The sequence below is a fragment of the Anarrhichthys ocellatus genome, unplaced genomic scaffold (assembly GCF_004355925.1).
Source record: "Anarrhichthys ocellatus isolate YVR2014 unplaced genomic scaffold, GSC_Weel_1.0 scaffold25, whole genome shotgun sequence".
Lineage (NCBI taxonomy): Eukaryota > Metazoa > Chordata > Actinopteri > Perciformes > Anarhichadidae > Anarrhichthys > Anarrhichthys ocellatus.
This window is the reverse complement of record NW_022280055.1, coordinates 267,496-291,933: the sequence shown is the minus strand read 5'-3', so window position 1 is coordinate 291,933 and position 24,438 is coordinate 267,496. Positions and strand designations below refer to the sequence as shown.

Here is a 24,438-nt window from a genome sequence, read left to right as displayed (position 1 = left end):
GGGGGGGTTGTGTACTGGGGGGATGTTTGCTGCCGGTAGCGTCGACTCTCCTTGAGTTTTCCGCTTGTTGCTCTGCAGCTGGTCCTCTTAGACAGAGCCAGGCCAGCTGTCTGTCACGCAGACGTGACATCGGCATCAATCTTCTCCTTCAACTCTTGGCAAGAAAACAACCAGCTGTAAAAGCTGGGTTGTGGTTGTACTTGTAAGTTGAGTATTATCAAGTCTAAATGGGTAAATATCAAGACTTTGAGAGCCAGGATGTGATCATCTGGGAATCATGATGGTTTAAAAATCAGTTTTAATAGTATAAATCATGTCTTTTTCAAACCTGTAAACTGTTATTTACTACAAAAGAATCAAAATCAGCAACATCTATAAACAGTGTGCGTTAATGTTTCATAGATCAGGAAACAGTTTACAGTTCCACAGTTTCTGTCCTTACAGAAAAGGGGATCTACCCCTCACGTAGTGGAAATACACTTAAATAACTCCAAGCTACAGTACGTGTTGACACAATTTGCCTCTTCCTCTAATTTCAAAACAGGAACCAAGCGGTCTTGATGGAGAGAATAGGGCCGGGAATATTCCAGTTTCAGCGAGGCATTGTGCTGATGAGCTGCAGCGCAGCGTCAGCACACAGCGTACAGTTTACTGCTGCTGACTGAGGCCAGCGTAACCCTTTCTCCCTCCCAGTGACCCTTGTTTATGATTATCAATTGCATATAGGCAGCTTTTGAAGTTTCCCTAGATCAGTTAAGTGAAGTAAGTAAAATCAGCTAAGCTTTTCTCCAAGAAAATCTCAAACATCTGGAGTTCTGCATATTTGCAGCCATGACTTTGGCTGATTTGGTTGATTTGCTTTTTGCATAACGAATTTAACGAGTTAGATTGTGAGCAGCTCAGGAGAAACAGTTCGTGAAGGTACAGTAACCTGTGTTGTGTACTCAGGGACAACAGAGAAGAACCAAAGCAGTTCTGGTTCACAAAGAGTTCACGCTCCTGTCAAATAATCCACCTTCAGCTGATCTCGTGCGGTGGTCTGACCCACAAGAAGAAAGAAACCAGACGAAATAAGCTGCCATGTCGGTTAGTGGAGCCCCGAGAGAGCATTGTGAATATATACGTAGTATAATACGGTGGCTACTGATTGACTGAAAAGTAAACACTGAAGCTCAAAGAAAGAATGCATTCTCTATTGTTTATACAATATGAGAGAGGGACATGATGTATGTGACTATGTATGTATGTATGTATGTATGTATGTATGTATGTATGTATGTATGTATGAAATTATACAACTTATATTGTGAAATAACTAGCATGACAAGATAAAGAACATAGTGTGGTCTAATTCTTAGTATTCACAATAAATAATAATAAAATATAATCTTAAGACTCTGGAAATGTTTTTCCTCCAAACCTAATAACCTAAATCTTAATAATTCAAGCATCTGAAAATAGGATTATTATGAGACATAATATGTGGATCTTACCTTTTTGTCCAGTTTTAGCCAAGTGTAGTAACCTTTGCCATCCATATACTGAAGTCCAAAGTACCAGACTTCACGTATGCCAACGGTTTTCACCACCTGCACAGAGAAAAGGAATGAAAATAAATATATAAATAAGACATATGACATATAAATAAGAGTTGCAGTAAATCCTCACATTTTATAAGCTGCAACTTGAGAAATTCAAGCACTTTTTAAATTATTTTTATAAAATGACTGAAACAATTAAAACATTTTTTATCTAAGTAGTTTTTCTGTCAATCAACTAATCATTTGGTCTTTAAAACCCACACATGGAAAAGCCTTCGTGTTAGTCACCTGGATACAAAGACACATTTAAAAAGGCAATACACATATTCCAGGTAACATCATTTCCCCATCACCTTCTTCACGATTTACGCTCATCAACTGAGAAAGGCGATGCAGGTATTTCACTACTTTTTTACCAGATTTAAGATAACCTTACTCTAAAGAATTCTCAAACGACTCTTTACGATGATGATGTATCCGCACCTCAGAAATCAATGTGGTCATTTTTCCAATAAATGTAAATGAATCACTGATGGTTTCTTTCCAGCCCAGCGAGGAGTTATGAAAAGGCCTTTGAAGGCTTCACGGACGCTGGCGAGCCCTGAGGAATCTAACCTTAAGGGGACATACTCAGGTACCAGCCTAATCTGCTGAACAACCCTCATAGTATTACACATTCCCAGGCCTGAGTATGGACTTGGCTTACGGTAGCAATACAGTCAACTACTGCCAGGAAAAATAAAAGTACACTCTAAAACTCTAAAACTTTTTGTTGTCTGAAGCTTCTGGAAAGGGAGATGGACTCAATCAATCCTTGTAGTACTGGTTTTCTGTTTTATAAGACAGAGAAAGTGAGCAAATCCTGACAGCTGTCAGGCTGGAACTTAAAAAATGAATTAATTCAAATAGTGCAGATCAATTTTCTGCTAATCGGCTAATCGATTTATCACTTCAGCTCTAACTGGAACCAATAATGAGTCTTTTGATGCAATATCAAAAGCTACATTAGGCTAATCTAGTGAGCAAACATATTATTTACAACCAAATTAAAGCAACAACGTTTTATTCTGGGTAATTCCTAACAACGGTGAGATTTTTCCACGACACTAAACACTAAATTGAGAGTGCTTTCTCGACTTGAAGAAACACTTTGCTCACATCTCTCAGGCTGTTGCAATACGCCACAGCACACATTTCACAAAGTGGTCCTATTGTTTGACCGGTGAGGAGGAGTGATACTGTATAACGAGGGCGTGCTGCATGACCAACATCCTGTCTCTGACTCAAGGAACGGACTGAGACGGCCGGAGCGAGTCTGCTGTTACTTTCTGGCAAAAACTGCAGCAGACAAAACTCCTCATTATTAACGTCTAAAAAGGCAGATTATGAGCCTGGTTTTATATTTCAAACCGCACTGGAAACACACGGAGGAATGTTTTCGGATTACCAATTTGAAGATTTTTTTGTGCAGCCGAGGCAAAAAGCGAAAAACCAGTTATAGTTCTGGAAGAATCACTTGTGCTGCGGAAGGAGTTACTATTTTCCACCGGGCTTCTGAGGGGGAGAAAAAAAAAGCCTTTTTTATGGCCTTCAGAGTGGCAGAGCAATTTCCCAACAGCACGTGTAGAACGTTTTTGTGTGTGTGGTCACCAGGTGAGGTGTTAAGTTGCCTGGGTGAAGTTTGAATCAACACGTTGGCACTCCGGCCAAGCCCATTCCCAACGATAAGCTCCAGCCAAGGTTAAAGTTAAAATCAAACTGACATCTTTCGGTAGCCGACGCAGGGCAGGCCAACCTGTAGGAGTGTAGATAACTGGCTTTCACTCAGAGAACTTTGTATTTCGTGCAACAACAACAAGCCCTGGAAGTTGGCCTGAAATGAGAGAGGCTGCATCTCACCTGTAATGAAACTCATAAGAACTCAGAAAACAATCAGCCCTTTCATGCTGCTTTAGCGTTAGAGTCTACCGAGTGGGCTACCGTTCAGACACCTAAATGAACCGTTCTCTCGGGGGATGAGCTACCGTAGAGCAGCTCGGTTCAACCTTCGCACCAGACAAGGAGGTAACAATTTTAACCTTTAACAACATTGCACTTCACTTGACGGATAGATTAACTAGCTTTAATAGCATGCCGTACATATTATGAACACCTGCTGGCAAAAGATACCGAAAATAGTACAGTTCATTAGAGGAGGATTAAATCTGAATGTGGGGACGCAGGTTTAGTAAACTGACATCGCAGCAGGTTGCTTTGGCATGCTGCCTCGACTTTAATGAGTTGGTAGGTCGCTTCTATGTAGCCCGAGAGCTCTGAACGCCTCAGATATTCATTCGAAGTAAGATCAATGTTATAGGCTCGTAAGTTCACTAGTAGTTTTGATTATGTAGTATTATCTGCTTTGAGCTAGTGGTGGGAAGTTAGAAGTAGATAGAGCTTAAAGCACCACTTTAAATCTTGTGTTTACCAGAGATATGCTTATAACTTTTTGGAAATTAGCATAAAAGACGACTAATCAGCTGAAGAAATCTTAGAGTAAGAGGGGGCAAATCGCTGAAAAGATTAACCAATTAAAAATGATTTATTTTTTTGCTAAGATCGACACTCGCCCATCATGAGTTGACGAGCTTCCTAGCTACGAGCTAGCAGTAGAGATGGTGTTTATTGGTGCTAATTGTTTTAACAGCCTCCTGCTGCACGCACAATTCAACAATCTTATTTATCACTTTACTTTGGAGAACATATTTAAGACTTTTAACAACTTCTGAGACCTTTTTTCAAGGAAACAGTAGCAGTAGCTTGCAAATTATCTTTGCGATTGTATCCATCCGTGGAAAAAATAAAGCCATTGATATATGCATGAAACTTCATTCTGGCAATGATTTCAAAAACTGTAAACTCAGTGAAACTTTTGCAATATGGTCGAAGTAGTAGAAGTAGAAGTAGTAGAAGTAGTAGTAGTGAGAGAGAGGAATGCCGCTGGGCTGAAACGGCATTACTCACTGCATCCTCTGGGCTGGCTAACGCGGAGTCTCCAGTGACTTCAGAGGGGAAGGGAGGGATACACCCAGTCAGACCCCCAAACAGAGACCAGCACAAAGGGTGAAGGAGTGTGTTTGGTGATGAAGAGGCAGCGGGTCTATTGCTGTCAGACCACACGTTCATTGTGACCGAAAAGGAAAGGGACTTGGGAGTTTTCCCAAAGACTTTAATATCTAAGAATAGTTCTGCTGTAATACTACAGCACAGAACAAAAGCCATCATGCATACATGCTCCCTCTTTTCATTTGGAACAGCTTTGCAGCAATTTCTGAATGCGCCCTCGACGTGCGGGTTGGTTGTATAAGTGAACTAGTTTCATATTTTGCTCCTGGCACCTGTCAGCCGACTTCCTCGTTGAGCGTCTTAACATGTTGCCATGATTTCAGCTGTTTAACATCAACCCTCTCTCTGCTTTTAACCAAATCCAAACCAGTTCTCAAGAGCTGACGCTGAAAGCGTTTGAACCCACATGAATGCAGGAGAGGGCATCTGGAGAATGAGCCTGATCATGGCAACCACACTGAGCACAGATGTAACTAACCAGTAAATCTACTGTAAACCATGACTGCTGGGATTCTTTTCTAATTGGAGGCTCACGTCAAAGTGAACACGAGCAGCAGTGAGCTGTCATATGGAAGTGAAACTATGCGAGGGTGTGTAGGGGAGCGGCAGAAGTTTCTCTTTAAGAGCAGCGTGACGGGGACTACGGTTATGATCAGAGCAGACCACACGGACCAGACCAGGCCTCATACTCACCCTGGAAATGAGCCCACTGATGTTACTCAGCATTTCCACAAAACCTGTCTAAAACCATGCGAGTGGCACAAATACAAAGCACCTGTTTAAAACACAATCAGGCTACTGACGGACTAAATGTCAGTCAAGTTGAACTTTAGGCTCCGTGAACGGCTGCTCAGATTTTAGACAAGGTGTGAAGCTTCGTAGACGGCAAATCACTAAGTTGTATCTAAAATAGTGCACTGAGCTGACTCTTACACCATCACAGGGACAGAGTAATTATCTGTGGCACACCCCACTAACAGCCATTCTAACAAGTAGGCGGGGGAATTCACCAACACCTACAACAGGGAGATGTCAAAGGCCTCAGCTATGCCTTTCTATAACAAAACGACACAGTGAGAGCTTTAAATCAGAGGCCCACGCTGGTTTATTTATCAAAAAACACAAGTGTCATAAGTGCTGACTTGGTCAAAACTAGCCAACAGACAGCCATAAACAAGCAGTGACATCAATATCACACAATATGGCTGTTATTCTAAATATGGATATGGCTTCTAGTTGATCTTTTAGGGATTGTATGCTTCACATGAGTGTATTCAAATGTTTTTTATTACTAAAAACAACTAAATCTTCCTCACATTCCACCCTCTTCGTCACCTCTCATAATACTGCTGATTAACGACAGAAACATTAGAAATTATTTTATTCTTTTAAATTCACACATCTGACTTCTCCGACATGCAGCCACAATACACGCAGTCGGCTACACTTGCTATTGAAAAACGAGTTATACAGGAAGTGGCTAAAACAATGCCTTTCCTTCCCCTCCCCGATGCTGTCGTACGGCCTCAGAGGAGCTGACACTAATTACATGTCATCTACATTTGGGTACTGAGCCTCACAATAGAATCTTACAACGAGAGGAAACGAGCAAATTAAAAGAAAGTTCTGCGCTTAACAATATTACTCGTGACCAGTAACAGGAGCCACAAAGGTCATGAAAAGATATTAACACTTTTAATACATAACCACATGAGCGGTAATGGACAAACATTAATTAACTAACTCTGTTCAACATTCAATACACACCTGATGAAAGCGCTAACAATCAATTTGAGGGCAAATGATGATGTCTTTCATTTATAAAAGTAAAACAATGTGTTCCAAAGTTATTGTCTTCCGATGAATAAGACATTATTTTTCTAAATAAACAAATATAACAGGAAAATGTGAGTGAGATTTTGCCATACATCATAATTTATAGTTTCCTTTATTGTGGCCACACCTTTTACTCTCCACTGAGACTGTGTGACCTTCACTGATGCTATTAATCGTTAGTTTAATAAATGTCTCAAGTCCTCTTCCTTCACTTATGTTAAGCTGCAATTTTTCCCCCCATAGTAAACCATTTATAATAATCCCTGAAGCTCAGCGGGAAGACAGAGACAGATAAGGATACTTGAAGCCTAAAGCTCCTGTAATCTCTTCTGTAGTAGATAACTTGTCAGACCGAGATGTAAGGAAGGGAAAGAGCTTTGGAGGGATGATAACGAGGGCAGACACTTTCTCCTTTCCTAACGCCGACCTCCGTTAGTGACGTCAATTCGGTTAGTTCGATGTTGAAGGTTGTAGAAGTTTGGAAAAAGATTATAGAAACAGCAGTAGTGGAAATATAAACCAACAGCAATGTATAGCGGGGACGTAAAACAACACAGAACTGATTTGCACTGTACCTGGTCAAACAGCTGCTTGCCGGTGGTGCTGGGCTGGATGGCAAACTCCAGCTCAGCATCCATGGTGGTGACGCGAACATTGACCTGTGGAAAAACATGAGGAAACGGGAGTTCAAAAAGCTGACCGGAGCAACAGAGAGGTTCTCATAGGTAAGGGCTTATACGTGGTAAAGCATGCCAGACTGCAGAACAGACTGTGTGTGTGTGTGTGTGTTTGGTATAGGGGGTGTATTTGCAGAGTAAACACATGGGGCTCTGTGTTTACCTCTGCTTTCTCAGAGCCAGACTGATTGAATGGGAATTTTGAGGTGTTTTGTGGGAGGAATATTCAGTGATAGTTCTCTAACTTTTGATTTTAAGGAACATGCGAGTGCTATGAAAAACCATTTGTAAAGCTTACTTCCCTTATAAGTCATCAAGCTAAAAGGAGGCACCATGGATGTAGTTCAGGATGTCTAGACTGAAGAGAGGAGGGCTGAAACAAGGCAGTCAGTCACTCCCATTCACAGAAAAAAGGCACATCTTTCAGTTCTCTGGTTAATGATCGATCAGAGAAGCCTGTGGTCCATCTAACTGAAACCTGCTTCATGAGCAGATCATTTAATGTCCGCTTACAGGGAACCACCCCAGTGATTGATTGATTACAAATAGCATGAGTGGTGCGCTGCGTGGAATAATGAGCACTGACGTCAACTGTGTGACCCATAATGGAGGGAAACAATAATCTGTATTGTACGTTTGATCAGTAATCAGCAAATAGCATTTCTAAATCACACAAAGGGCTCCATGCTACAAAGCACAAATATTTACAATAGCTGCTTTGAGGTAATGCACATACAGACTCTCACCTCTGTGGGTATAATGTCAAATGTCTCTGGTATTTGCAGGGGGTTATGGAAAAGACCCACAAAAGTATTGACTGAACTTATTCATGCTCAGTGAAAAGGACACAAGGGTTAGTGGACACAGGGCGAAGAGAGAGAGAACGCCTGCTAACAGAGCTCTCCGGTGACGTCTTTCATCTGCAGCGCATTGTGAGCAGCGCTGAGCAAATTCAATGACGCCCACTGGAAAAGGGATGTCTGGGCTCCGGCAGTGACTCGTCCAGTGATTCAGAGCCTCACTGATTCCTAGGAGGCTACACAGGCCGAGCAACTAACTGACGGGCTTCAATCCAACAGGGAGGCCAAATCCAATCACAGCATTGGATGGCAAGCGCCTCACCACACGGTGCCGTCCAGGATATTGTAAGAACACAGTAGTCTAGACAGTGGATTTTCAAGGATGCCCCATTTTTTTTTTCACCCGTTTGTCTCCTGCTTTCAAGTACGGTTAGAACTCAGAACCACATAGAGTTTGTAGCATACGTGCATACACTTTTAAAAAAAGCAGGGGAAGGAGGGGGAAGCACTGCATTTACTTTACACAGCAAAACAAAGATCCCCTTTCAGCTGCAGCGCCCCAGCAGTGCCTCACCATCATCATCTACAGCCTAGTGGAGCCAGATTATCAAAAACTAAATGAAGAAGTGATCAGAAGCGGCTCCAATAGGGGATCATTTGGATCAGTTTAAACGTGATTCTGTGATTCGCTAGCAGCAAGCTCCGACAGATTTAGGATGCGTCTCTCAAACATCACGGTCTATATTTACAGCAGTTATAGATGGAGCAGCTAGAAAGAACACACCCTGACCGGCAGAGAATGGAATATGTGAATATGTGGAGCAGACGGGGCCAACAGAAACCACTGAGTGAGTGATATCTGATCTCAAAGTGAGTCCTCCAGTGGCAACTCACAATAAACTGAAGCCATTCAGAGCGGTAAAGAAAACATGACACATATGCTAAATATATACCGGGAAAGGACCCAGAGTTCCACAATGAGCAACTTTAGTCAGAGGAAAGTACGGGCGTTCATATTAACCGTATAATCCCCCGATTCACAAGTCACGACAGTAATAACCGACTCAATAGCTTCAGCTACAGGAGCAGGGGTTCTCAAATCAGACTTGCTACATAATGACAGAGTTTATTCAGGATCTATTGGTTCCTTCATGTTCAAATGCTCACTTTTTAAATACTTTTTGTTAACAAAAGTAGAAACAAAACAAAAACTAGTTTAAGTTGTAAAAACACCAAAGATGACAATTTGCTGTTTCATAAGGGATTCTAGTGTGTGTGTGTGTGTGTGTTAATGAGCTTAACAGGTCCTAGTTACCTTCAGGCAGAGCTAGGCTGTCCCCCCCCCCTCCGTATGCTGAAGCTAGGCTAACAGATAAAAGATAGAAACTTAATCATATCAACCCTTTAAGCCCCTTTAGCATCAAGGTCCAACATATAATTTTTTGACGAATATAAAAAAGAAAAGGGACACAAGAAAAGAAAACGAGGCAAAGATCAGTGACCTGTCATAAACTCTGTAACATCTCCTAGATCTACCTCCCATAGATAATCCAGAGGACATCTACACATTTACACATTTACACCTGGAGCTGAGACAATCAATTCAACAATAAGCCCACTGACAGAAACATGTACTGATTGATATCAATCGAGCCATTCTTCAAGAATGCCAAATATGTCCGAGTTCCAACCTGCCCTAGTTCCACCTGGTCATGACCTGGATATCCCTCCTACACACTCTCCAGTAGGAGGTTAAGGAGCTGCTCCGGGTCACGTTAAAGACGTGAGGCGGTCGGTCGTCAGCTCGGTAGTTAAACTGTGAATAGATTGCGCCGCATTCTTCAGTGAAGACCATTTAATATTTAACCCTCTGCATGGCTTTACAAGAGCCTTTTGCAACAGGAGTCACCCTGGAGTAATATAACATTACGACGGCTACTAACAGCCCCATTGTGTCCTTTAATGTGCATTTATAGTATTTTCACAGGTTGTGTCAGTATCACGTACGTGCATATCGTTAAAGAAGGACAGTTATAGGACTTGTAGCCATTTTTGGATTTGTGAATCAGTTCTTGAGGGCGTTCCAGGCGTGATTGAGTTATCAATTATTTAATAAAAAGAAACAAATACTAACAATGGGAAACAATGAAAGGGCAACACCCATCCATGTTGATGGTGGCCACGCCTTGTAAAGTCGGTGTCATTGGGCTGTGACCGCAAGGAAACAGGATTCTGGGAGAGCCGAGGAGAACGCCGTCCTTTATACTTCTGACGATATGTCACTCAGATAAGTGAAACATGAGTCACACAAGCACCGACACAGGAGCCTTAACTACTCCTCAGATCTGGCTAAATGTCTTGGTCCTGTCATAAAGTTTCTCTTTTCCAAACACTGTTGGAATGTCTGACTTCATGCCAGGTATCTGAGCTGAGATCATTCAGTGCCTGTAGGTTTCAGTGACAGTTGTCATCAAATTGAAAAGGCAAATTGCCATTTTTGTTCTTTGTTCTTTTTGATTGTTGCTTTTTAGGGGCAACAGTTACCTTACCGATAATCTCCTGAACTTGGCATAACCTTGTTTTAGTTCAAATTTAAAAAGCTAAAACTTGGTGATGTGCTTTAAGACTTTCCTACAATGACAGTTTAGTTTTCCCAAATCTTTACCAGTTACAATGGCATTAGAAGTACAGCTAGTTTTAGAAGGTAAGACATAGATGTACTTAATATCTCTATTACACATATATATGATGTTTAACATGATATTATACGGATAGGTAGGAAATCAAACTGGAGCTGCAACAATTATTTAATTAGCTGTTCAACTATTTTGATAATCGATTCATTGTTTCAGCCGTTTTTCAAGCAAATGCTGAATAACTTCTCTCTCACAAGGGGGGAATTTACTGCTTCTCTTTGTCGTATGACAAAAGTAAATTGGACGTCCAAACAACTAAATTGAAGGCATCACTGTGGGCTTGGAGAAATTGTAAATGGCTCTCTTTTTTCAATGTATAGACCAAAAGACTAATGGATTAATCGAGGAAATGATCAGCAGATTAATCGAATATTGAAAAATAGTCATTAGTTGCAGCCCTAAAGTATCATAATACTCATCTGACTGTGGCTTTGGGAGTTGTCTCCCACCATCCCACCATTCTCTGTCACCCGCACTTGTAATATGTTTCCGGCTACAGGCTTGAGCGACTGACACTCATCAAACTAATCTAATTACACACTTTTCCCAGAACTCAAAATATAAACCCTTATGGTTAAAAGTGAAACTCAGCATTTGCGGGATTAATTTGAGAGAATGACGCTTTCTTGTGGAAACAGCATCATTGCAGCACCTTCATTTAAATAGACTCCTATATTGATATCATTCATGATATGATGCAAAGGCTGAGTCAGTCATGGGGCCACATATTGAACATTCAGTAAACCAAAAGGACAACATTTAAAAAAAGAAAAAATCAAGGCTTGTGTTCCTTTCTTGGAAAAGAAAACGGTCCGGCATTAATGTCCAAAACGTCTGTTTGGGGGCAGCTGGCCTCGGTGTGCCGCTGCTATCAGACAGCAATGATGTCATTTCCACAGCGACGCTCATGACAACCATGAGGGCTATTGTAAACAACCACTGACCACGGCTTTAGTCATTGTCATCACAATACGCCGCTCTGCTCAGCAGCAACCGGCCGCTGTCCTGATCTGAGAGGCGTCTAAACAGCAGTTTATGCTTCTATTTCTGTCCTATTAACGATAATCTTTAATACTGTTTTACTTTTGTTACTTATCAAACTTATTAACTGATGCGGCCGTTTCAGGACTTTCTTTTCTACTTTTTAAATAATAAACAGAATAGAAAATCCATGTATAACACATTTCCATCCCATTTTCCGTCAAACGGTACACCACACATAGGCGTTAATGCTAACAAATGTAAAAGCAGTGAATGAGGGAGGGACGTGCTGCATGTGCGTCTGTACAGTCTGTAACAGCTGGGGTGGGGCAAAATGAGTCAAGAATACTTGAGGGCAAAAGCTTTTCAAATATAGAGCAGCTTCATCAGATAACGTCTCTTTTTGTCTTCTGCCTTACTTTTTTTGATGGTGTAAAGTCATCGATTTTTTTTCCAAGAGGATTATGGGACGCCAACATTTAAGTGGGACGCAAAACCCCAAATTTCAGCCTGGAAAATAACATCAAGAGACTGAGAGGGAGCCCTGTATTCATCTAAAACTAAATAAACAAGACATTTACCCCCCCCCCTTGATTATGATGTTGCACAAGTGTACAACATGATAGAGAATGACGTCAATGACACAGATAGTATGACGATAACTGTAAGGACATTAAAACAGTGCTTAACTGTCCATGTAATACAGGTCTCACTATTATTGTTCCACGCTTTGGAGCAACGTGGACGATGTTCACTTAAACATATGGGACCCCCCCCACCGAGATATGAGAGGAGCATGTGGTGTAACACAGACCCGACTGATACTGATACTGTTAGTGTCTAAGACAAAATGACACATTCAGACCAGTGGGAATGACCCTGTTCTGTGATTACGTCTATAAATGTATTCTTGTTTAGTTTAAAGCCCAATGTTTTGTTTCTGGCTCACACACTTTAAAAGAAGTTGACAAGTTAAGTACATGTAATTAAATTGACTAATGTCACAGTGATCATTCAGCTGTCGGAAGTTGAAGAGAACTACTCTAACTACTACTAGCATTACTTTAACGTCTGCCACTCCCAGGAGAGCATTTAAGATTTATTTCTCAAAATGAGCAACAAAAAAAAAAAAAAAAAAAAAAAATCACACAATTTGGAGCGAAAAAATTAACTATGACCTCTCAGAAGATCTGATTTGAAGACTCAGCATCAGTGACTGAAAGTATCCACAAATCAAAGAACTACTCACCGCTTTAGGCATTTTTCTGTTCTTTTCCTTGCTCTGTGCGAGGAGCTGTTAAATAAAATCGTGTTTCCAAAGGAAGAGACCTGAGCTCCGTGTGTCCTCCTGCAAAGAGGGAAAGAAGAGAAACGAGTTTCAGCCACTTCGGCGTTACTTAAACCTGTGAGAGCAGCTCGGCACTCCTGCGGGCGACAGTCATCAGGATGAATCACCGAGAGAACCAGCAAGCTGGCAGTGGCGAGACAACATATCACCGGAAGCTACCCGGTCAACTTCAGAATAAGAGTCCCTTCTGTTCGTGTGTATTCCTAACACTTTTACAAGTCCTGCCAAGATTCTGACCCCAATCTTGACCACAGCAAACCCCATCTTTAATTTTAAACTTTAACGTTTTCAATTTTAAACTGTAAACTTAATGTCATTGCTATAAAGAAGTTTGTCAGATACCTAAAACCAACTAATCTAACGGGTGAAAAGGACAATTATATTTTCAATATTGTGTAATACCTCAATTATCTTTTTCTATTATTCATCTTGACTATAAACTGTTCGACAATGGTGAAAAACATTCATCGCAAATACTCAGAGCCCAAAGAGACGTCTTGAATTTCTTATTGTGTCCGGCCAACAGTCTAACACCCAAAGATATTACATTGAAATATGACTTTAGGGCTTCAACTAACGATTATTAAAATGTTTAATTAAGCTGTCCAATATATATTCTATAAATGAAATACTCATTTAGTCTTGAAAATGTCTGAATGTATTGAACAATATCCTTCACAAATTCTCTGAGCCCATGATGACGTTCAAATGTTGTGTCTTGTCCAACAAACAGTCCAAAATGCAAAGATAATCAATTTACACATTCACATTTATTTACAGAGAAAAGCAGTACATTCTCACATTTGAGAAGCTAAAATGTTTGTTTTTTTAAATTGCCATTATTGCTCAATACATGACTTACATGATTAAATCTAAAATATGTTTTGGGTGATTGGCTAATCAACAGAAAAAGTTTGACCACAGTACTTCTGAGAATGACAAATTCTGTCCATCAAGTATCATTTATTTATCAGTATCTCTTTCAATAGTGTATATTCCAGCCGGACCCTTTAATGCTTTACTCTAAATGATTTTATTCTGACATTTAACACCGGAAGTCCCGCAGTTCTATTTTACCTTGACACTGTCGACTCACCAACACGAGCGAGGTTAAATACGGTCCTCAACGTGCCTCACCCACTAGCTATGATAAAAGTTATAGTCCCCACCCTGCCTTGTTTTAGTCTTTTATTTTCACGCCTTCCGTTGCTAACAACGTAGAGTAATAGAGGCCATTTACACTAGTCCGTGTCGCGAAATAAAGTCGCTTTAAGAGGAAAGGACACACTTTGCATTACACCAGCCGCATATAACCTGTTGAGGTTGTAATACTGTTATAAATTGCAACAAAGTGATGATTCCCAGGGTGTATTTCCGCTAGAGGGTTACGTCTGTGTTATGAGTACACACCCCACAGCGACAGTGGAGCGATTAAAACTCAGCAAACGAGAAATTCCACCTCTTTGATCGGCACCGAAAGATGACGTATGTTTCACAATAAAAAGAAATCGTTTAAAAACTAAGCAGATTCAGCCCCAGGCTGTAATAACAACAATGGTGCCCCCCTTGTGCAGGAGCTTCCTCTTCGCTGCAGTCATCCTCACTCTAATCCCACAGACACCTGTTGTGAGATTTGTCTCCTTTGTGCAGAGCCGCGGAAAATGCGCGGAAAAAAAGTGTGAAAAGTATGTTTTCACACAGCTCCGAGCTCGCTTTACTGCAGTATAAGAGACAGGTAGTTGTTTGTCTTACCGGAGCCGATGAGGTTTAGATATGAGGTGACTGTCCGAAGCCCACAGCAGCAGATTTCTCCTTCCTCTGTTCAGACCGGCGCAATATGGCGCTCATCAATCCTACTGGGGCGAGACTGTTGCTTCTGTCACCGGTAGGCTGGAGGATCGCAGGTTCAATCCCGGGTCCGGGAACCAGCCGGGGACATTAAATGCGGGATCATGAAAACATATTGTACAGTTAGTTTAAATCAATGAAGGCTAATCTATGGTAAACATTTGGACTCTGTGTGATTGTGTCTAATGTACATTAATGATGGTTTAAACATAGCATTCATACAACATTATAAATATTACTATTTTCACTGATACCTGCCTTATAATTACCCCTAGTACCACTAGTTACCACTTATCACTAGCAGTATTACCAACTGCAGAACATTTCAAAATTGCAGCTATTTATGTTTATCAAAATGTATTTTATAGCTTAAAATGAACAATAGATCAAATCCTTACCTAATAATGAAATTCTTCATCATTAGACTACTATTATATAATATATGTGTTCTTTATTTTGGAGTTTAACTAAAGATTTTATTGTTTGGATCGCACTTTTATTTTTTTGATGTATTTTATGATTTTCACAGACAATATGTGACAGACTATGACATATACAACATTTAAAAAGCAAAGTACATAAACCTGAAGTCCATGTCGTTCTTCATAAGTCAAACCACATCACATCCTGTATTTTATGTGTATGAATCACACTCTTAAATTTGATTGAGAGATTCTGCCCAGCATTTTTAACTAGGCCTAGATGGCTAAAAATAGTTTGATTAAACGTGGTTTTTATTTGTGTACGTGAGTTTAGCTGAGATAACTACATTAATCTCAATACAATTATTTGAAGAATAACTGTCCCTGAGTCTATTAATACATTGAAACCTCATGTATCACCTTTGTAAAGACTGAGGTGTCACCTGTCCTGAGCACTGATGCAGCACGGCGCAAACTTTGTCTGTTTCACAGGAGTTCACTGGGGAAGTGTTCGTCATCCGCCCTGCAGAGGACCCGAGGAAGTGCTGCTAACTGCGAGGGGTGGCGCCATAGGTGAGCTGGCCAATGGGGTGGAGGGATTAAAATAGAGCCGTATATAGCGGAGGTTAGAGCAACTTCTCATCATAATGCGAAACCAGAGAGATGTGACAGCCCTGCCTACCACTTTGTACTACTTAACCGGCCATTGTCCCCACTTCCATCAGGATTATAAGCCATTGAATAAAACTTTTTGAGCCTATTGAAAATAAAGAAAATATGTTAGTGAATGTCCTATACATCAGTTGGTTATTTTAGAAAAACATAGCCTAATATTTTAGTAATGTATTAGATGAAGTACAAAAAAAAAGGATGATAAAACAGCCGTCAACTTAAATAACCTTGTTTTGTTTGTGTGTTGAGCTAAATGTAGAGCCTAGAGGGAGTCTGTCAGAGCAATGCAAAACATCCTTGAATTTGCCTGTTACAGCATCTGAATGAACTGTTTGCAGAGCGATGCCTGATGCAAATAGATAATATTCACAGGAAGGCACTTTGAATGGTCCTCTAAATATTTGACGTTTATTTAAACCTGTTGTTTACCTCCTGTGTGACTTATATCTCTTTCGTTGACTCATTCTTTTTAAGATAAAACTTTGTATTTGTCTGATTTGCTGTGTTTGGCGTTTTGAAAACCAGCCAACAAGCAGGAACTTTGTTCTGATAACTGGTAAAATGGACAAATATGCTGCATGTCTGAAACAAAAAGGAAGGAAGTCAATGATAAAAGACTACGATAAAGTTAATTCAAAGCTGCAGCAAAAAACTATAAAGAACCGCAAATATTTTGTGTTTAAGGACTTCAGATCTTCCATTGGCAGCAAATTGTAGATTTACAACAAATCTCTGCCAAATCTTTTCATCCCAGTATTGGTTTTGCAATGACTGAAACTTCACACTGCTGATCTAGGTATTTAGTAGAAGAAAATAAAAGGTCACTGTTTTTTGTAAGAAAAACCTCCTCATACTGCAACAAACAAATAGTTTAATAGGAAAGGATAATACAAAATTGCATTACATTTTCCACTATTTCACAGATTCCCTACTAAACATTAGAACCATAACACCAATTTTTAAGATTGAAACAAATGACTTGTGATCACAGAATAATCCTTATAACACTGGAACATCAACAAACACACACTTGCATTTATGGTCTATAGAAGAGACAACTCAGTTTAGTCAGTATCAAAAAACATTTTAGTTTTGAGAATGCACTCGTGCCCTTGACCTCACTCAGTGAATCATTATCACTGTGTCTCTTTGAACATCTCATGTCTCTTCTGGACGACATCGTGGATGATATCTGAAAGACAGAGAGAGAGAGAGAGAGAGAGAGAGAGAGAGAGAGAGAGAGAGAGACAGGGTGAGGACGTTTCTGTGTGCAATATGTTTGACATGAATTACCTCTGTTGTGTTTAAAAGGAACCACGAGATGGCACTCCAGCAGTGTCTATGACCTGATGACCCCTGGAGGAAGATTTGTGAAGTACCTTCCAGCTGTCAGAGACAATAACATCAGCCTCAAGAACAGGAGTATTCAATTAAAACTCACCGAGGTCCATTGAGAGAGAATTTCCTCCGGCAAAGGTCTGGAACATCACAATAAGGTCTAACTTGTGCTGTGATTTAGTCCAATATATGTTGAAGTAGCCAACAGTTGTATGTGGTCAACAACTGACTGTCATTTCAAATATAGAAAGTTCAATTGAATAATATCTCAACAATATTCATTGTCAGTTTTTCAATTGAACTGGATGAATTATAATACATACATACATATGCGTACTCTAATAATATATAAATGATCTTCTCTCATTTCAAGTACAATAAGGGCTGGATTAAAAAATAAAATACATTTACAGAAAGCTTTTTAAAAAAATGTGCATCTTAAAATAAAGTCTAAAACTAAAAACTAAAAAAAGCCACGATATTAGATTTTTATCTTCAAAAAAGATAAATTTGTGTGCAGGGACCTTCTCTGTGGTTATTGAAACCACTTGTTTCAGCTCTAGTCCTCTCTGTTAACATCTTATAAAATAATTCTCAATTATCTCTCGGTTTTAGGCCCAGGGTCCGGATACAACGTGGTCTGGGTCCGGATCCGGCCCGCGGTTCGCCTATTAGTGACCCCTGCTCTAGAACACGTTGATGACCTCCAACAGCTTAGAAGAAGATTGTGTTTGTATCTATGTTTGTTTTTTTGTAGCTGTAGATTAGTAGGAGTGCTACATTTTGGGACGATAACTAATTGATAAGAATGTGTGGTGATCCATATCTTTATCCAAAACTATAATGGAGGTCGACGGATTTTTATTATTGGTGCTTCTTTCCATCAAATGATGCCTGTTGTCTTGTGACAGATTGCGGCTTACACCGTTTGTGTACAATTTAGTGCTAGTGTAGTGTACACTGACATAAATACTACTGCATAGTAGTAATACTGCAGAATGATGCCAGTTCAGTGCTAGTGAGAAGTCTGCTGGGTGCTGCGTAGGATTTGTTTGTACTACTTTGCCAAAAAAAAAAAAAACCTGGAGAACATTAAAAATAAAACATTTGTGAAAGCAGGTTTTCAAATGAGAGCATTGCTCAGCTGAAACAGGGGGATGTCTTCTAAACAGCAGAATAAATATACTGTATTCCCTTACTGTCCAGCAGATTCCTTGCTGTGTATCTCCATTCCAAACTGTTGTTGACTTCATCCATCAGCCATGGGATGAAATTAGTCTCAATATCTGCAAAATAGCAACCGCAAATATGATAAAAAGGTTAAGCACTCGTATCAAAATCCTGCACAGAGTGTCAATGAGCTCATCTATTATAGTCACTGATCCCCCTACAGATGTGATTAAATACCGCTGTGAGCAGTGGAGTGCAGTGATGCCCTCGTGTGTCAGTAGGAAGCTGAGTTTGAATGGAAGTTGATGCTGGAGAGCAATGCAGCAAAGGCTGACCTTTCTCCACAGGGTCATAGAAGTAGCCGTGGCCTCTCAGTGAGGTGAAGACTGCCGGTAGGAGGTCAGACAAGTATTGCTTGGAGCACGCCCGGGCAGCAATCTTCTCTGCGACCTCTTTTTCTTTCTTCAGCACCTCCTTCTGATGGGCAATTCTACGCTCCTGAGGTCAGAGGAAAGCTTTTTTTTTAAACAAGCACACATCGTGTTTCACAGTATCCACTCTTTATCGAAGCGGCTATATCTGCTAAACATTTGGTGTGTGGTTGCAATCCTCTAGCACACAGCACCAGAGGCTTTTTAGGACGGGCATGCGGCAACCGGATGTCTGCTTGAAAACATTAGAAGAAGAACTTCCATGTTTGAGCAGACAAAGAAGAGACCAACACCTACAGAAACTACAGTTAAAAAAAGAAGAGAGTCACTGTTTGGTCTCCAGGAAATGCAGAGCAAAAATACTACAGCGATGACCACGTAGCAACGCAGATAGAGACAATATTTTAATAATATATTCATATTACGCCGAAATTATTAGGATTTTTCCTAAAAAGGTCATTTGCAGTTAATCTGCTTCATCGAGACGAAAAGGTTTTGGTTTTAACTGTAAATGGTAAATGGACTTGTAGCGCTTTTCTCAGTTTTCCGATCACTACATGTCATTCATCCATTCACACACTAATGGCAGAGGCCACCATACAATGCCTATCTGAACTATGCAATCATTCTTTCCCATTCATACACCACAGGCACAGCCCAAGGACACGTCGACATTGGACTCTGACGACCCGCTCTACCCCTGAGTCACAGCATGTGTCACGCTGGCAAAATAGACAGCCAATCAACTGGTATTGTAAGTCTGACACTTTATAAATATTTATGAATTCTGATTGGTACACATGATATGACCTTTTTCCATAACAAAAAATTGAGGAGGGGAAGGCGCACAGAGAAAACACATTAATACAGAAATCTCTCCCGTGAAAAAAACATGACACTGTGGCCATTTAGGGTCATAATGCTCGCAGAACTTAAGGAACCTATGGGAATACCAATCCTAGACTTGTTCCTATACAGTGATTTGAAAGGATAACATACTTTCTCCTCACTGCGGCGTCTCTCCTGCTCCTGAAGCCTCAACACCTCTGCCAGCTCATTATTTCGGAGCTCTTTGAAGGCCCTCTGCTGGGCCCTCAGACAGGCCAGCTCCTCCTCCTCCATCACCTCCCCGAGAGACTGTTCTATTGTCTTACCGACCAGGAGCTCCAACACTGGCTGCACCTCCCTGTCGAAGTCAAACAACTGCAGAGGAAAGTAATAATAAGTGGTTTGTGGAACTGAAAACATTAGGTCAACAGATCAACCAGATCAACAGAAGACATTATACAACAATAAACTGGACTTTATGTGTAGACGCGCCTCAGAGGAGTTTCCCCTTTAAATGAAACAGATCTAACATGTTTTACTAGAACTATATTAAGGCTATCGAGTGTGTAAAGTGTGGCCAGACCTCCCACTTGGATTACCCACCTCTCCCTCCTCTATCTGGGTTTCAACATCTTTGCCAGATTTGGCAGGTATGAAGAGTGGGGTTGTGGGTCTGTCCAGGAAATCATCAGTCTGGCACTCGATATCTTTTGCCACTATAATGTCACTCAATTCTTCGAGATATTGCTCTAAAGGTCAAGAGTATTACAAAACAGCCTTTGTTTCCAACAGCACATTTGATAAACTCATAATTAATTGAATATAGTACAGATGTTCTGAAGATGTCAAGAGACACGCCTTACCTGTTTGTACATCGATGTGTTTTCTGCCCTGCACGGCCTCTGGCGTGTTGGTTCTTAACTGTCCCCTGGCTTGTTTTCGAGCAAGGGCTCTCCTCCTGATCTGCTGTTGTATTTGTACTTCAACAGTGTCTGGCTGAGCTATCTGTCAAAGGTGGACAATACACATGTTTAAGATAAAATGGCAGAAAGAAAGGCAAAGCTACCAGGAAACACATTAAGATGGTTATTTCATACTTACAATTGGTATGATGTGTTGGACATAAGTGTTTCCTCTGACAACACGACGGTCATACATGATGTTTCCATAAGTACTGTGGGTCCTATATTGTGAAGAAAACAACAGAGTACAGTCATACAGTCAGCTCATTTAGTAGCTATAACCTTGTTTGCTTCAGGGGTGACATGCTGATCCATGTTGTGCTGCTATCAGACAGTTTAATAAAGTGGTATTAGAGATATTGTTTCAGGGATTTTCTTTCTGTCTGGTAACACAGTGGTGGAGGAAGTAGAGAATATCCCCCCAAAAAAAATCAAAAAGTGTTTTCAGCACAATGTTATCAAAAGTAGAAGTACTCATTGTGCAGATGTGACCTTTCCTGAGTCATATATATATATATATATATATATAAATTATATTATTGGACTTTAATAATTAATCATACATTCAAGGATCAAAGACGTTAATGCAACCATGGGATGCACAACGAAATGCAGCCCACATGCAACACGAGATAAAGAAGATAAAAATAAAAATAAAAAATAACAGAAAAGCATTTTTTTATAATTTGCAGCAGAAGGAATGCAAACCAGCAGCAGCAAAAACAATTTGCTGAGCAGATAACATCTTACAATATTTCCCTAAATTTCCCTGAATTTGACTAAATTGTGATGTAGCTCGGTTAACTATGTTAGCACCAAGCAAAAACATGAGCACCAAACATACTGTTCAGTCGGAGGCTCCTTGTATCTGGAGCGGTTCTCAACGGGTCTGGGGCGACTTGAGAAGATGTAATTTCCGTTTGGATCCATATTTCCACACAGAAACTACCAGGCACCGTAACGTTAGTTGTAATAATTAGCAGTGTTGATGTTTGGAAGCGAACAGGCTACCAACACAACCATAATAAAAGACACGACGAACTGTTGTTGTAGCAACCGTCTCCAGGAAGTGTAGCTGCCGTTACGTCACTTCCTTTAAAAACAAACCGTATAAAGAGCTGTATTTCACTACTACCGCTACAACAACTACTATTACGTATTTTACAAGTAGTATTGCTGGTATTATTATTACTACTACTACTACTACGAATGCCACTACTAATACTGTTCCTACTACAGCTACTATTTCTACCAATGCTCATACTAATATTACCACTACTACTGCTGCTATTACCACTCCTCTCCCTAATACTGCCACTACTACTCACCCTACTACTACTACCACCAATAATGTTAATAATAATAATATAAGTATCCATTACGACTCAAACTAAAAGGGCCATAGTATCTGCTCTGTTCTGCAGATAGAGTTTGCCCTGTTGTGGCTGTGTAGATTTATTATATTTATTTATATCCTGAGAACTTCTCATTTATGTTGGCGTAATAATTGATAAATGCAAATTGTTTGTATAATCACAAGCTAAATGGACCATGTGGTGAGACTGTCAATCTAAAAAACCCAAAATAAATATATAAAGAAACCATTTACAACTGTAACACAACTGGAAGAGTCAACAGGCACAGTGTACATTAGTATATAGTAACAATTCTAAAGCTGATGAGACTTTAAAAACTGTAACCACCTCTATTGGCTTTTCTTGTTCTGTTTCAGCACATTTCAGTTCTGAGTATAACATGCCGATGCAAGGACCACTTCCTGTACAGAGAAGTCAAAAGGTGAGCAAAAGCAACTCTTGTACATTACTCATTTTTAAGTTAAAAAGTTTTTTTAACTGGTATTCTATTTGTACATTTTCTCCTGATATTATAGAGGTGATTACATAGTTAGAAGTAACAAGCCAAACTCGTATTGTGAGTTGCAGTGCAGGCTCGACATCTCTTGCCACCTCTACATTTTTTTGTATACTTTAACATTGTTCGAGTAAAACAAAACTGTGCACTTGAAAACATTTGTTTTGCTCACAGGCAACAGTGAAATGTGGGCGGCACGAGGCGTATAGTAAAGGAAAGCAAAAACTTGACTGTGGATGATGTTAACCACAGAGAGCATTTTCAGCTCTACGAAAAGTCAAAGTGGCAAAGAAAAGTAGGACACCACATGTTGAAACACATGTTTGTGTGTACAAAGGTTGGAGCTCTGTGGTCAAAGTGACGACTGAAATGTCTCTGTTGTTCTCCATATCAGATTTTTCATGACAGATATAATTTCGCTCTCATTTTTGCACGTTTGATATGTGACATAATAGACCACACTGGATCACAAAAGATCATTACAAATTCAAAATCTACAACCCAAAGTGCCAAATAGTACTACTACTACTACTACTACTACTACTACCACCTTTACTACTGCTGCTGTTGATACTACTATTACTCCTGTGATGACCCCTCCCTTCCACCAGGGGTCTGTGTCCTGTTTCCAGGTTGTCTTTCAGGATGGTAATCTGCTGCTGATGCCTGGGCCTGCTGGAGGTCCCAGCTATAAAGGCTGACCCTCTTCTTTGGCTGGTTTGCGCCTCTCTGACTCCTGTGTTAGTTTAGTTTGCTATGCTATGCTATGGTTAAATAAATGTCTATTTATTACTTTATACTCGTCTTGTCTCCCTCGTGTTACGGCCTTTTGAGCCTGGTGGTGACATATGGGGGCTCGTCCAAACTTGATCAACCAGGTAACACAAGATTCGTGGAGAGAAGTTGGCTTTGCTGGGTAATTGGCTTGATGAGCGGACACTGATTTCTGTGGTGGCCTGGTGGGCAGGTGCACCTCGTTTAAGGTAGTGAGATGTGCAATCTGGTTGTTTGGGAGACATGGACGAGTGTGGTGAGTAGGCTGTTTTCCTGTTTGGTTATTGTGAGCAGTGTTCCTGAGTGTGTTTGTGTCACTGAGCATGTGTTATGCTGGTGATTTTTGTTGAACAGAGTTTGGGTGGTCCTGTATACACGGTTAGTAAATTGCTACTGGTCTGTCCCTGTTAGGCTGAAGAGTGGATTCCTTTGGAGTTCGTTGGGGGGGGGGGGGGGGTTCTGTAGTGTGGCGATGAAAGTGGTTAGAGCAGTTGTCTCGGGGCCAGTTCATGGTTGCTTTACCGGGCCTGCGGGTTTTAGTGCGTAAGTACCCACCACAAGTTGCACCTGAAGACTAGGGGGGAGCTTACTTAGTCTCTGGTTAGGCAGTCGGAGGGACGGGCTGCAGTGATAGCTGTGTATGGGCTGCTCTTACTGTTAGTGGGTTAGTTAAATTCTGTACGGATCAAAACTAGTTTCTTGTGTTTCCTGCTAACTACATGTTTTGTATTCTGGTTTTTGTGATCATGTTCTTGAAGTTTCTGGGTACTACAAAACTCAGTAATAAGAGCATTGCACAGCCTGTTGGGTGTCTGGGTATTGGACCCAGTTACCTTGCAGGTGAAACCTGAAGACTGCCGCTGCAGTGACAGTAGGTTTTTTTTCTCCTTGCTGCATGGTTTATTGTTTATGCTTCAGCTGTCACAAATCATTAAGCATTATTAAAGAGTAAACTGTTCAGCTTGCCACTGTGTTAGCCTCCTCGTTAGTGTTGAATGTAAGCCACGATATTACGCAACCAGCAGGGCACACATTGATCTCGTTTCAGTGCAGAAATGGACTCATAACGGCATCTTTTTTATTTATTCTTTTTTTTTATTCCACACTCATAGCCTTATTTCACTTTTACAAATGATA

General features: G+C 40.5%; 2 protein-coding genes across 3 annotated transcripts in view; both read right to left on the bottom strand.

The window, feature by feature from the left end:
• The window catches only part of ezrb (ezrin b), a 27,243-nt gene extending 14,053 nt beyond the window's left edge, over positions 1–13,190 (bottom strand). Inside the window, exons 1-3 of one of the 2 annotated variants that reach the window (XM_031861557.1) lie at positions 12,886–13,190; positions 7,058–7,141; positions 1,494–1,589 (exon numbers count right to left, since the gene is read on the bottom strand). In XM_031861557.1, coding sequence (XP_031717417.1) covers positions 1,494–1,589; positions 7,058–7,141; positions 12,886–12,897 — 192 coding nt within the window. In that variant the 5' untranslated portion in view covers positions 12,898–13,190. Of the gene's footprint in view, positions 1–1,493; positions 1,590–7,057; positions 7,142–12,885 lie in introns of those variants that run through there. The other variant, XM_031861558.1, reaches the window with a different exon arrangement.
• Positions 13,191–16,709: 3,519 nt separating this feature from the next.
• rsph3 (radial spoke head 3) lies at positions 16,710–21,656 on the bottom strand. Its single transcript, XM_031861823.1, has 8 exons — positions 21,500–21,656; positions 20,795–20,876; positions 20,557–20,698; positions 20,297–20,442; positions 19,865–20,068; positions 18,770–18,932; positions 18,464–18,550; positions 16,710–17,118 (listed from the first exon to the last, which is right to left on the bottom strand). Exons 1-8 carry the CDS (start codon positions 21,583–21,585, stop codon positions 17,063–17,065), a joined length of 966 nt encoding a protein of 321 aa, XP_031717683.1. The 5' UTR covers positions 21,586–21,656; the 3' UTR covers positions 16,710–17,062.
• Between the last annotated feature and the right edge of the window lie 2,782 nt (positions 21,657–24,438).